Raw genomic sequence first — 12,627 nt, forward strand, 5'->3', positions numbered from 1 at the left:
AGAAAACACTGGGTTGATACACAGTCTAGGCCAGCAGATGTGATCTAAATCTCTACTTTGAGAAACAGGAAGGCTGGGCAATCCTGTTCCACAGTGAAAAAGACTACCTGGCCAAGACCCTGCTGGAAAAGGCTCATGTAGCACAGAGCTTGTGATTTTGCAGCTTCTTACCCTCTAGGACCCAGGTATGTAGTATGGTCATGCCAAGGACAGTATCTAGAAAACAAAACAGATGAAGGAATGGAGCTCTGGAGAACATAAAGGCCTGAAGGCTTCTAGATGTAACTGGTACACTTCTTGCAGAAGAATGATGGGAGACAGCAAAGGTCAGCTCACCTGCACTGGACTGGGCCAAGAACTTAAACTAGTGCAGGAAGCTGGAGCTGTGCTGGACACCAGTATTTCTAAAACGGCAGAGGAACCCTGTAGCCATTAAGATCGTATTGTGAGGAAATGCAAGGAAGTCAGTGTTATGGCCATGTCTGGATATAGGGCTCAATTATGTTTATAACAGTGAAAAGTGTGATGGTGAAATATAAAAAAACCCCAAACATTAATCTTAGAACTGTGAGATTAATTTATCTGTACACACAAACAGCACTTGTTTCAAGATGGGCCTCCACACCACAGATGCCCGGAAAAATTTCTGATGACTTCAAGAAGGATCATTCATATTCATAAGGAGTTTGAATGTCCTGCTTGTCTTTTAGCAGCATGCTTTTAGCTGGTAATTCCACAACTATCCAACTGCTCTTTCTCACAGCAGTAAAAGGAAGTGTAACAATACTGTCCACTTGCACTGACATGAAACAACATGACTCAAGTGGCTTTTCACAAGTCATTGCCATCAACTAATCTCATTGCTATCTAAGATTAAAAAGGAGATTAGTCTTACTTTTCAAATAGTTCAGTGTAAATTAAAGACTTGGAAAAAATCATAACGTGAGTAACTGCAATCTTCTCCATGATTCTGTCTGAATCACTGGAAACTATGATTTTACTTCATGGAAAACTAACCAAAACAAACACCTTTGGTTTTGTAACCTTTCTATTTAGATACAGTTCTGAAAACTATCATATTCCTGGCAAGCAAACCAAGTGCAATTTTCTAATTTAATAAAATTGGTTTGTCCTCTCCTTGGATGCAAGCACGGTATTATAAATAATTTCATTAATACTTTTAAAACTCTTTCCAATGACAGAAAAATTCTGGTTGGAGACACTGATTCTATGCAGAAATAACTAATCTCTAATATGAAATTTATTCCTTTATCCCCAGAAATCTAGATCTGAAATTTCTCTATTCATCTCACCCCATATTTGCAGTTCATTTGTACCAATTTTTCTGGTTTTATTCATTCATCTGAGAATAAACCCGTTATATTTGTAAGAGAAAAAGCAGTATCATAATTTAAGCTTCAGCAAAAATGAAGTATGGAAACACATTTTTATATACTAAACACTTGTTGACTAATGAACAACATTATTGTAGGTCTGCTTTCTGTTCTTAGCATGGATATTTATCAAAGTGTGAGAACCACCATCAAGGAGATGCAAAAAAGCATGTGGTCACCTTAGGCTTTTCACTCAGAATTCCTTAAACAAGGAAACTTGTATCTTCCTTAAGATTCTGATAAAGCATCAATTTTGAAAAGGTGAAAATCAAGTTGTTAATTTAAATAATGAAAAACACACTTCATCTACACACATGCACTTATTCCCATACTTGGAATTATGCAGAATAACAGCACGAAATCTTCAACAATTTTCTTTTTCTTATAAGCATTTTTATCTTGAATGTGAACTCTGTTGCACTGGACTCTCCTGCTTTGAACAAAAGTTGTCCCAATATGTAGAATCCTCAGGTGCAACTGGAATACCAGATGCAACTAAATCTTCAAAAGTCAGTAACGTAAACTGTGGTGGGTTAGGCTCCATGGAACGTACCTAAAGGAAACACATATTAGCATAACACAAATCAATAAGCATTAATTTCCTTCCTGTAAAATTCTCTGTCCAGTTTAAACTACACACTGCTTACTGGAGAAGAAAGGAAATATTCTGCATTTGAGACTAGTGTCACTGCCCCTAATTTAGGCTATGTATTAACTAACAGAAGCATTTGACAGACCACACAGAAAAATCAAGTTTTTCCTTCACAATCAAGTTCACGAAACTGACAGAATGAGGGCTATAGAATGCTGTGAGTACGACAGAGTGTTTAAGTCCAGTAAAAAAGAAAGACAAAGATCACCATCAAACAGACTGTACTTCATTCTCCACTAGATATGATTATTTGAGACAAGTACATGAGGATTTATTCCACTAGAGGTGTGCCTATTCATACTCTTTTTAATACCAGTAATCCTCATGGTTGTGCATGCCTCTCTCAAACTCAAACGCTACTTAAGAACTAAAGTAGTCACAACTAACCCGCCATTCCCCATGTTAAATCCACATTAAATGCAGACCGAGATATTGGAGATGAGAGTGTCATGGTTTCCATGTTAGTTTCATCCCTCCGAGAAAAATCATGTTTCAAAGAAAAAAAGATTTGGGTTTTTTTTTGAGCACATGTTACTGTGCAGCCTGCTGTATATGCCTTCTCCAAGTGAAGTTGTTCCCAGACGGCAGGGCAAATAGTACAGCTTGCATGAATCCATCATAAATACGGTTGATTCTTCTAAATTGGCATTTGCTCAAACAACATATTCTTAATGTTTAATATTTGATAAGATTCAGCAGGGCTCCTCTGCAGTGGGAGTACTCTGTACATCACACAAACTGACTCACGTCTGACGCAGCCTAAGCCTATCCAAGTCCCTCTGGTGTGGCAGCATGACCCACTGGCATATCAGCCACTCCTCCCCGTTTGGTGTCACCAGCAAACCCGCTGAGGACGCACTACACCATCATCCAGTTTCATTAATGAAGATGTTAAATGGGATTGGACCCAGTTTTGATCACTGGAGCACATCATTAGTTATTGGCCTCCAACCACACCTTCTACCACTATCACTATGCTCTGGCCCCAGCTGTTCAGCCCATTTTCAATACACCTACTGCCTGCTCACCCAGTACACATATCAACATTTGCTCCAGGAGGATCTTCTGAGAGACAGTGCCAGAGGTAGAAACATAGGAGGACAATATCCACTGCCCTCTCCTCACCTATCAGGCCGGTCATTTCATTGCAGAAGTTTACTAACCATGACTTTCTCCTGGTGAAGCTATGCTGACCAGTCCTGATGATTTCTTTGTCCTTGCTGTGTCTGGAAATGGTTTCCAGAATTAGCTGCTCTGCCACCTTTCCAGAGATGATACTTTATTCCTCATATTGTTTGGACTAGTGTACAGGCACTGTAAAGGGACCCCAGCATGTTGAGTTCCTGGAGAAAGGTTGGGGAATGTGTTCATAATTGTACTTTGTAGGCCTTTTCTTGCTCATGTACCAGTGCTGCAGATGATCCCATCTAAGGTCTATTTTGAGGATTTTGTAGTCCCTTTCTGTCACATCAATGAAGGTGGGTCAGTAAATAGGTAAAAGCGCAAAAAGGTCTAGTCTCCATTTCAGTGTTTGAGCAGTAAGCTACTGCTAGGAATAAATGCAGAGACAACAAAATGGGTTTTGCTTGTTGTAACAGCACAGAAAAACTCTAAGTTGTCAATACAGACTGAAACCAGAAGTTATTGAGCTGGCTGTCACTTTATGTCCTTACACAAATGACATAGTGTTGAGACATTCCTGTTCATCTGACATTTTGGAGATGAGGTAAAGCTGCAGGAACTGTGCCTAGAGTCATGCAAGTGACATCACAGATGCATACCTAACATGAACTAAGCCTCAGAGCCAAGTTGTTAACAGATATAGTTTGAACTTCAGCGCATGCTTGTCTGAAGGCAAGTGTGTTCTGACTGAATTCATCTCAAATCTTATGAAATTTAGCAAGTGACAGACAAAAAGATATTTTATAGCCTACATAGGAATTATAAAGAATAATCTCTTTCATTGAGATTTGCCACAGATTAACTGTCTAGATCTCAGTAAACAGTGCAGATACATGTTCTGTTTCTTAAAGCATATAGCAGTCACTAGCAGACACTTTGTAAAGATTCTTGACACTAGAGATTTTTCACTATAGTACATTAATGTAACGATACATTTCATTAATGTAATGAAACGGTCTTTCCTGTGAATTGTAGGTACTTGCTATCAGTACAGGAAGAAAGCTGAACGTACATGTTCTGCAAACAGGACATAATGAATTATTCCTGTGATTGCAGAGGGGGAACAAATTCAAACACTGACATCCTGGAACAACTGCACGTATTTAACAAGGATGAACAACTTCTTCTCTCAACACATCTAGCAAGAAATTTAAAACAAAATAATTTTTTACAGTTCTGTTACATAGAGAGAAGGTAATTTTCATTTCCTTCATGTTCCTGTTAGGAGGAGGCCTAAAAACGTACAATGCAATAGTATATAAATTTTCACTTAATTTTTATTTTGGGGAGTCATAGGATGCTCACTAATCCTGCTTAAAACGACCTTTTTTCAGTGAATTGAGATAATAAAATTCAGGCCATCAGAAATTTAGTCAGTGGACAAGTACGCTTTTGAGACTTCTCTTGATTCAAAGATTTTTCATCATAATTCTTGATATCATTACTATTCTTCCTATGATAACTTCAAGGTATGTGACAGTGGTGGTGAAGGTCAACACTTAAAAATCCTGGATTTTTGTAGAATACTTAGGTAGCTGTCTTTATAAATAATGGCCATCTTCTTTTCACCTCAGACTGCATTTATCAGTATTCTTGTCAGAAGAATGATATGCCATCCTACTGGGAACTTAAGTATGCCCTGTCTAGCAGACTGAACGTATTTTCTTAAAATAGTATTTGTACACTGATTTAACACAGTAAAACCCCAAAAGCAGCTTATACCTCTTTTTTCTTTTTAACCTACCCAATACTAGTTAAAAGGTCTGCCTCTTTGTGTTATTCATGAACACAGACAGACTTTATTACCATGACAGATGTGTGCATTACCACTTTTGTACTTTTATCCATTCCTACACTACGTTTTTTCTAGTTCCTGGTAGAACCTTTGTATCTAAATAACAGAAAACAATTAACCCATTTTCTTGTGAGCAATTAAAACACCACAGAAAAAGTCCGGCAATTTGTCACACTCTCCTTTTCTGATTGTCTGGCTATTTCAGCTACAACTTGCCAGTCTGTCTCTCCCTTAATTTTGACTTCTATTGCTATTTTATGACTGAGATCTTTGTTAAATTGCACAGAAAATCCTGAAAAGCTTTTAAGTAGCTTTGTTCCTTCTCTCAATAGACACCACATGGAATGAAGACTAACACTGCTGTTCTTCCCATCTGTTGGTTGTTGTTGCTTGTCTCAAGGGTTATCTTGTCATAATGGTGTTTGAGCAATGGATCTGCTCCGGGATACATGCACTGACAGTCCCCCCATCAAAATCAACTTGGTGAGGTGTCATACAAGTTTAGCAAGTTCAGATTGGTTCACTGTCTCCATTTCCCTCTGTGAAGACCATCTTTCCCACATGAGTACTAGCAAGCTGTGACAAAAATCACTTAATCTTCTCTTGAATGAACACACTGATCACTGCATTCCAGATCTGACATTTTCTGTTGCTGTCCTCTGAAAGCATTTCTCCTTCCCAGACCTCTCCTGAAACAGACACAATATAACTACAGGAAACAGTTCAGTAATACTGCTTGGTTCTGGTTAAAACTGTGCTTAAGATAAGCATTTTCCTTGGCCCTAAATCGGAGATAACACATTTTTAGCTACAGCATGAGAATAAGTTTATGTTCAGATGATTAACAAGACCTGAAATTGTTTCATAATTTCTTACATCAGAATCCTTTTGCAGAAATCCCGTCTGTTTCCCGAGTGCCACTGCAACATGATGATGGTCATCGAACCGGGTTTCCTAGTAAAGATAAAAAATGGCAATGTAAATGCATTTTCTTTAGTCTGTTTTCAGCAAAGACTATATAAATGTTTAGATTATGGTTCAGAACAATAGCAGACCATAATTTAAAATAATAACATTCAAAAAACAATAGTAGTTTTTAGCAGTCTTGGAGAGCTCAGTGATGCTGATACATTAAAAAGTTAGCAGGGCTGAACTGGTTATCATCACCTCACCCATTTGTAGATATTTATATTCAAGTTTGTGACCTGAGCATTCCTTTACTGATCCCTTCTAAGTGACAAACCATATAACCCATCTTAGCAATCTATTTTCCAATGAGATGAACTGAACTCCTGGAAGGTATTCTGAAAAACAACGATTTAACTCTAAACTTAAACCAATGACTCTCTTACTCTTGGCTTCACACAGCACGTAAGAGCACAACTTTAAATTCCTGACACACAGTCTGAGCACTGATATGTGTAAATACAAATCAGTTTTTCTCAACATTTTTAGATACCAAACTATATATTTAGTGATAGAGTTTTTACTTACTTAATAGTTTTACTTGAAAGTGTTTTCCTCTACAAAGGTAAGAATTCACCCTAAACAAATAATTTCAGAAAAAAAAAACCCAAACCCTTTTATATACTCTTTCTGAATAATGCTTATTTTATAGTCAAGTCATAATTCCATTGGCTTTTTTAAAAATATGTAAGGGGAGGAAATAAAATTTTTCTTGCTGTTTTATCCAGAAGTTTTCAAATAATTTCTGCACAGACTTTCTAAAACAGAAATCAAGAATAACAAGAATTTTACCTAGAAAAGTGATTTAGATATCGCCATTAATCTGAAAATCAGCTAGTCATTGAAATATTCTCCTGGGATGTAAGACTGAATCTCCAGTTTTGGCTTCCTTGGGAAACATTCTAACTGCACTATATTATAATATAAAGCAAATATCATGATGTCCTCCTATTTCCTCTGACAGGTTGTTGGTTGCCCTGTTTTTTCCCCTTTTAACCTAAGCAAAATGTCTTTTAAAACAATGCTGTCAGTCTGCATTAGGCTTCTCTACAGTTCATCTACTATACAGAATTTTCTAATATTTCAGTTGCCAGGATACCATTTCTGTGATTCCCAAACAGCCCTATATATAAAAAAGTGCCAAGATACTCAGCTCAAATCTACTCAGCCCAGCTCAGCCAAGACAGCAGCTGCTCCAGTCATGTGTAGCAGCAGTACAGCTGCAAAGTTGGGAGACTGTTCTGGCAAACGTGGGAGCCTTGGCAGAGAGGTGGTGGTGAGGAAGTAGAGCTATGTTTTTACTTTGATCTCTTCAGCACCAAAACTGTGCCTATTTGACAGCTTTAGCTGTGAACTTTTTAACCCTCATCTGCTTAAACACAAAACATTGAGCTCATGTTGTTTTACCTTCCTGCAAAGTGCTAGTAAGAAAATGACTGTTTCAGTTCTGCCTAGATTAGGAAAAATATTTAATGATCACAAGAAACACTAACAAACCTACAGCATAAGCAGTATTTCCCAAGACTGCAAGAGCTACAGATGTATTCACTACGAAGTATTTTACTGGGTTTTCCGTTCCTTTACTAGGGAACAAAACTGAAAATAAAAGAATGAAAATAAAGAATGCTGCTTTGGAGGTTTGATGAAATATAACCATTTGTACACAGAGTGCACATTTCTGTAACTTAATTCAAAATAAAAAAGACTATGAAAATTAGATGCTCAGTCAGGTGTTCCTAAATCATTTATATAGTTCTAGACTAGTAGTGCTTTGTGTTTGTCTAGATGGAAAAATTACTACATTGGCTTTTTTATCACTTCATTTCCCCCCTTCTTTCAATTTTTTTTCTTTTTTTCTTGTTCAAGAGGTTAAAGACAGATCAGAACAGAGGACACAGTACATCACATTCAGCACTGGCTTACACTTGTAGTCAGAAGTCTACAAACAACGGTGTTATGCCTTTAAGTTAAACACACTGAATTTTCCTTTTGTGAAGTCAGCTTACATATTACTTCTTATTCGAGTAACTAAAAACATATTATAGATAGTATTTTACACATTGTTAATAATGTTTTCTCAGTTCAAAGCTGTGTTTAACAGGCAGTGACTCTTTAGATAGACCATTCCCTGAAGAGACCCTGCTCAACGAACAGTGAATTTAAAAGGTTCCAGCTCATTTATTTCCCGTATCCTCTGTGGTCACGAAAGAATTTTCACCATCTTGCAATAAAACACAATAAACCATGTCCTTCATCTGTCTACTAGTGGCCAGCAAAAACCTTAAGCTACAGAGTTAATCAAACATACTGAAACAGCAGATCTGCTTGCCTCCCTGGAGATATTGCTATACCAGCTTATAAAATTAATATCTTAAATGGAAATAGATGAGAAAACAAAAAGAGGACAATCGTACAGAATTCCTTTGAGGTAGAGAGTTCGTTTTGTTAAGATTCCTCTCTATAAACCAGAAAACATATAAGGGAGGAAAATTTGTTTTTATCTGCACAGAACAGCTCTCTTACTAGAGCTGTTCAAGCTACAGGCAACCAAGACTTATAATGATCTCATTTCAAAGACTTGGTGGAATGATGTGTCTGGGATTCAAATCATTATGAATCCACTCAACAACAGACAGCTTATGAGGAAACTGTACCTTCCCAGACAGCAGAACTGATAGCTGCGTGAATCCAGGTGGATTAGCTAGTTTTAGAAATAAAACTTTCTATTCCTATTTATTCCTGATAATGCAACAGGATTAATTTCTCTTACTGAAGGTGAAAGATTACTAAATATGTTTCAAATTGACCCAGGTAATCTCTCTTTGAAATTCATGTTCTGGAAGTAATGTATTTGCGTATAAACAAACCAAGCAAATATTTGTTGTGAAAAAATGCAAACAATTATTTGTGCAGCAGCAGTGATGCCAAGCGACTCTTAATCCCAAAGCAAGGTTTAGGATAAAATGTGTGCTTCCTTCATAAACTAGTTGTATCCAAAATTGAGGTAGGTACCAAAACAGAAATGTTTTGTATCTCATTTAAGATTCTTCTTCAATATAGATTTCTGAAAATGCTCTCCAGCCATTCTTCCTTAAGAACTGTACACAACTGGGATGGAAAGAGTCATGAATACATTTAACATTTGCAAATCAATAATTAGGATTTTTTTTTTTTTTCCCCAGAATATCTTATATTGGAAGGGACCTTAAAGGTCATCTCGCTCCAACACCCATGCCATGGGCAGGGACACCTTCCACTAGACCAAGTTGCTCAGGGTCCCATTCAACCTGGCCTTAAACACTTTTAGGTTTAAAAACTGCCCAACTCCTCTGGGCAACCTGTTCCTGTGCCAATATATGTTTCCACATATAAGACATATATATATATATAAAAATATAAATATATATATATATATATATACAAAATAAACTTATGTTTATATCTTTTAATTATAAAACTTGTCATAATTGTTTTCAATCAACTTCTTTCACTTTTACTGAAATTAACTACTACTTCATTCTTGTCGTGGTTTAACCCAGCAGGCAGCTAACACTACAGAGCCTCCTCACTGGCAGAGCATTATGAGGAACTAAAGAGTTCTTGACTTAGTGTGTCAGTGTGTTATCAACACTGTTCTCATCCTAAATTCAAAACACAGTACTATGCTGGCTACTAGGAAGAAAATTAACTCTATTTGAGACGAAACCAGGACAAATCTTTAAGTTTATTTTTTTTCAGTGGAAGTAAATGGAGCATACAGAATTACCCATTATAACCATCATCATCATAATGACTCCATCCTAAATTAACACCCTGACACAAATACTGTTATCACTCTTCACTGGGCTAGTTATCTTTTAATAATTGCTAAACAAATTCACCTTTTTAAAATGAGGAAAGCATACACTGTCTATATGATTAAAGCATATTTAATACACATAGTAGACATATCTTAAAATTAAATTGATGTTTTAAAATGAAATTTTACAGTATTTTTTCTCCTACTCCTTCCGAAACAGTTTTGAAGGGAATCTGTGTAGCAATCTCTAGAGTACTGTTCGGAAACAAGTGCCTAAAGGTAAATCATTCCATCAAGATCAAACAAGAAGAGGCTGTTTCTGAGCTACTACCTTCCATCCAAGCTCAAAAATATATAAGGAGTGGAGGGTAAAGACATTAGAGCAAAACTAAACCTGTTTTGCTAAACAGTAAACTACATAACAAAGTAGTTCATTTGGACTCACAATGCAATAAATCTGTCTTCTAGAATGTTCACAGAAAATGCTATCTCCAATATTAATTGGCTTTGCTCTGACAGGGTGTCTGAACAGTGTCAACTTTGATTTGTTCTGATTCATTAGTATTTCTCTTGATCTTTTAGGCATGACAAGTATAAGGTGGTGGATCTTTTTCTAGTCTTTATGCATTTAAGTTGTCTTTTTTCACATTACATGGTACTTTGTGGTAGTTTAGTCTGCGCCTTCCTTGGTGACCAGTTTGTAACCAAGGAAGTGCCCAGATTTACCCGGTATTCCCTACGATTTTTACATAAGCCGGGGTATAAGAAGAAAGGAGGAGAGGCCTTCGGCCTCTTTCCTTCCGGTGGCTTGGAGGTGCGAGTTTCCCTGCTGTTGAGTCTGCCGTGTTGGGGAGCGAGGCCTGGTAAGGCCTTGCCAACCTTGGGAGATGGAGTTTGCTGGCGGTCGTTCCAGCGCGACTTTCTGTTGTCCCAAGGAGAATAGTAAGATATTCTTTTGTTAATTCTTTTAGTTGCTACATCTTGGGCTATTGATCGTGTATATTTTATGTTGTTTGTGTTCTTTTTTCCCTTCCCCCTTCCCTTTCCCTTTTGAAATTGTATATATATTTCAATTGTATATAACTGTAATATAAGTGTAAATATATTTATATATATTGTTTTAGCTGTCTCTCCCTCGCTTCGGTTCTCTTGGGCTTTTTTTCCTCTTCTCCCTGAGGTTTGGGGGGGGACTTCTTGTGGTGAGGTTTGGAGACTTGGCAGGGAGCCAGCTTCAAACCATATCATACTTTCTGAAGGAGATTTCACAATATTTTGTGTAATTTAAATGGATAAAATCCCCTTTGTTTCTCTCTTCCGTTTTTGGTAAATTAGATTGTCTAAAACTGAAATGAGACAATCCAAAACATGGGAAAATTTTAATTTTAAACAGTGTCTAGCTCTCCTTTATCATCTCCTGTCATAAAAACATAGGCAGATCTGAAAAGTAAAAGTGATATCAATATTTTTTTTTATTTGATAGAAAAGCTCCCTCAAGCAAACTCAGTACAAGAGGGAACCCAATGAAAATACTGTATCAGTAAAATGCAATCTTACAAGTGATTCTTAATGTCTGCTCCTGGGTGACTCTCAGATTTCTCAAAACTTAGTGTTTTTGATTAACAAGTTATTTCAAGAATCTGGCTCAAGGGCAAATAGAGAATCAGAAAAGGACTTTTCTGAGTAAGAAAATGGACATAACATTAAAAGAAACTTGAGAAAAGACAAAAAAGTAAAGTGATGCTTAATTTTAGGCTGGGGATTGGTAACTGAATTTTTTTTATTTCATTTTAATAAATGTTGATATTTAAATAAAATCACATCCCAATTGAGCTTGTATTTAAATGAAACTTGATATTAAGCCCTTTCTTTGAAACACTAAAATTTGCCTCATTATAAGGCTTTGCTCTTGGGAAGCAGGAGGGCAAGTGTAGAAGCGGAGACATTCTTCAAACAAAAGTTACATGAATCTTCCAGCAGTAATTACTAAGTACTAAGGAAAAATCAAATAATTAGAAAGCATTTAAGTATTACAGGGAGCTATCTACATCATCATCATGCTATTTGAGTCAATCAATCACAGGCATGTTCTCAAAGACCTAAATTAGGAGTTCTAGAAATCAACCTAAAGAGCTACGCCGCAATAATACAGAAAGCATTCTAGTACAAGACGTGTCACAGTCTTTCCCAAGATTTTCTTTTCCCAGTCTATAATTTCAACTAATGAATTTCATGACATACTGATATTGCCATACTGTATAGAAATTGAGTAAGAGGATTGATTTAGTATGAATAGACTTGTAAAATAATGCTAAACCAAAATGCTGAATGGAATGAGCCGTGAAGAGATAAACTTGTAGTACAAGTAAAACATTACTGGTACATTAATTCTTTTATACTACATGCATAGGGTACACGTAGTTTGTATACTAAACAAAACAAGTGTACAGAAGAAATCTGTCATTCAGACAGCTCTACTGGAACAGTTGTCTCCAACAACATAGATATTTTCAAAATGTAAATGTATACTCTTGTTGAAAAGTGCACTTTGTTTTTTCCATTTCTTCCTTGAAGTGGTTAAATGAACATGCCTCTGGGGCATAGAGAAACGGCACTGTGATTTGTTTTTAAAGCTTGGTTTCTTAGGGTAATTAAATAATTTGAAGTCGTTGTATAAAATCAGAATCATTTAGGCTGGAAAACACCTTTAAGATCAGCAAGTCCAACTGTTAACCCAGCACTGCCATGTCCAGCACTAAACTATGACCCTATCAGTTGTTTCTCTATATATCCTTTAAACTACCTTAGATTATACCAGTAATTTCCTATCAAATCTAACAAG

General features: G+C 36.6%; 1 protein-coding gene across 1 annotated transcript in view; it reads right to left on the reverse strand.

Moving 5' to 3' along the window:
- Positions 1-1,695: 1,695 nt before the first annotated feature.
- The window catches only part of AASDHPPT (aminoadipate-semialdehyde dehydrogenase-phosphopantetheinyl transferase), a 25,005-nt gene continuing 14,073 nt past the window's right edge, over positions 1,696-12,627 (reverse strand). The window contains exons 5-6 of the mRNA XM_017815949.1: positions 5,900-5,977; positions 1,696-1,947 (exon numbers count right to left, since the gene is read on the reverse strand). Coding sequence (XP_017671438.1) covers positions 1,789-1,947; positions 5,900-5,977 — 237 coding nt within the window. The 3' untranslated portion in view covers positions 1,696-1,788. The remainder of the gene's footprint in view (positions 1,948-5,899; positions 5,978-12,627) is intronic.

The sequence above is a fragment of the Lepidothrix coronata genome, unplaced genomic scaffold (assembly GCF_001604755.1).
Source record: "Lepidothrix coronata isolate B3197 unplaced genomic scaffold, Lepidothrix_coronata-1.0 Scaffold53, whole genome shotgun sequence".
NCBI classification, from domain to species: Eukaryota; Metazoa; Chordata; class Aves; order Passeriformes; family Pipridae; genus Lepidothrix; species Lepidothrix coronata.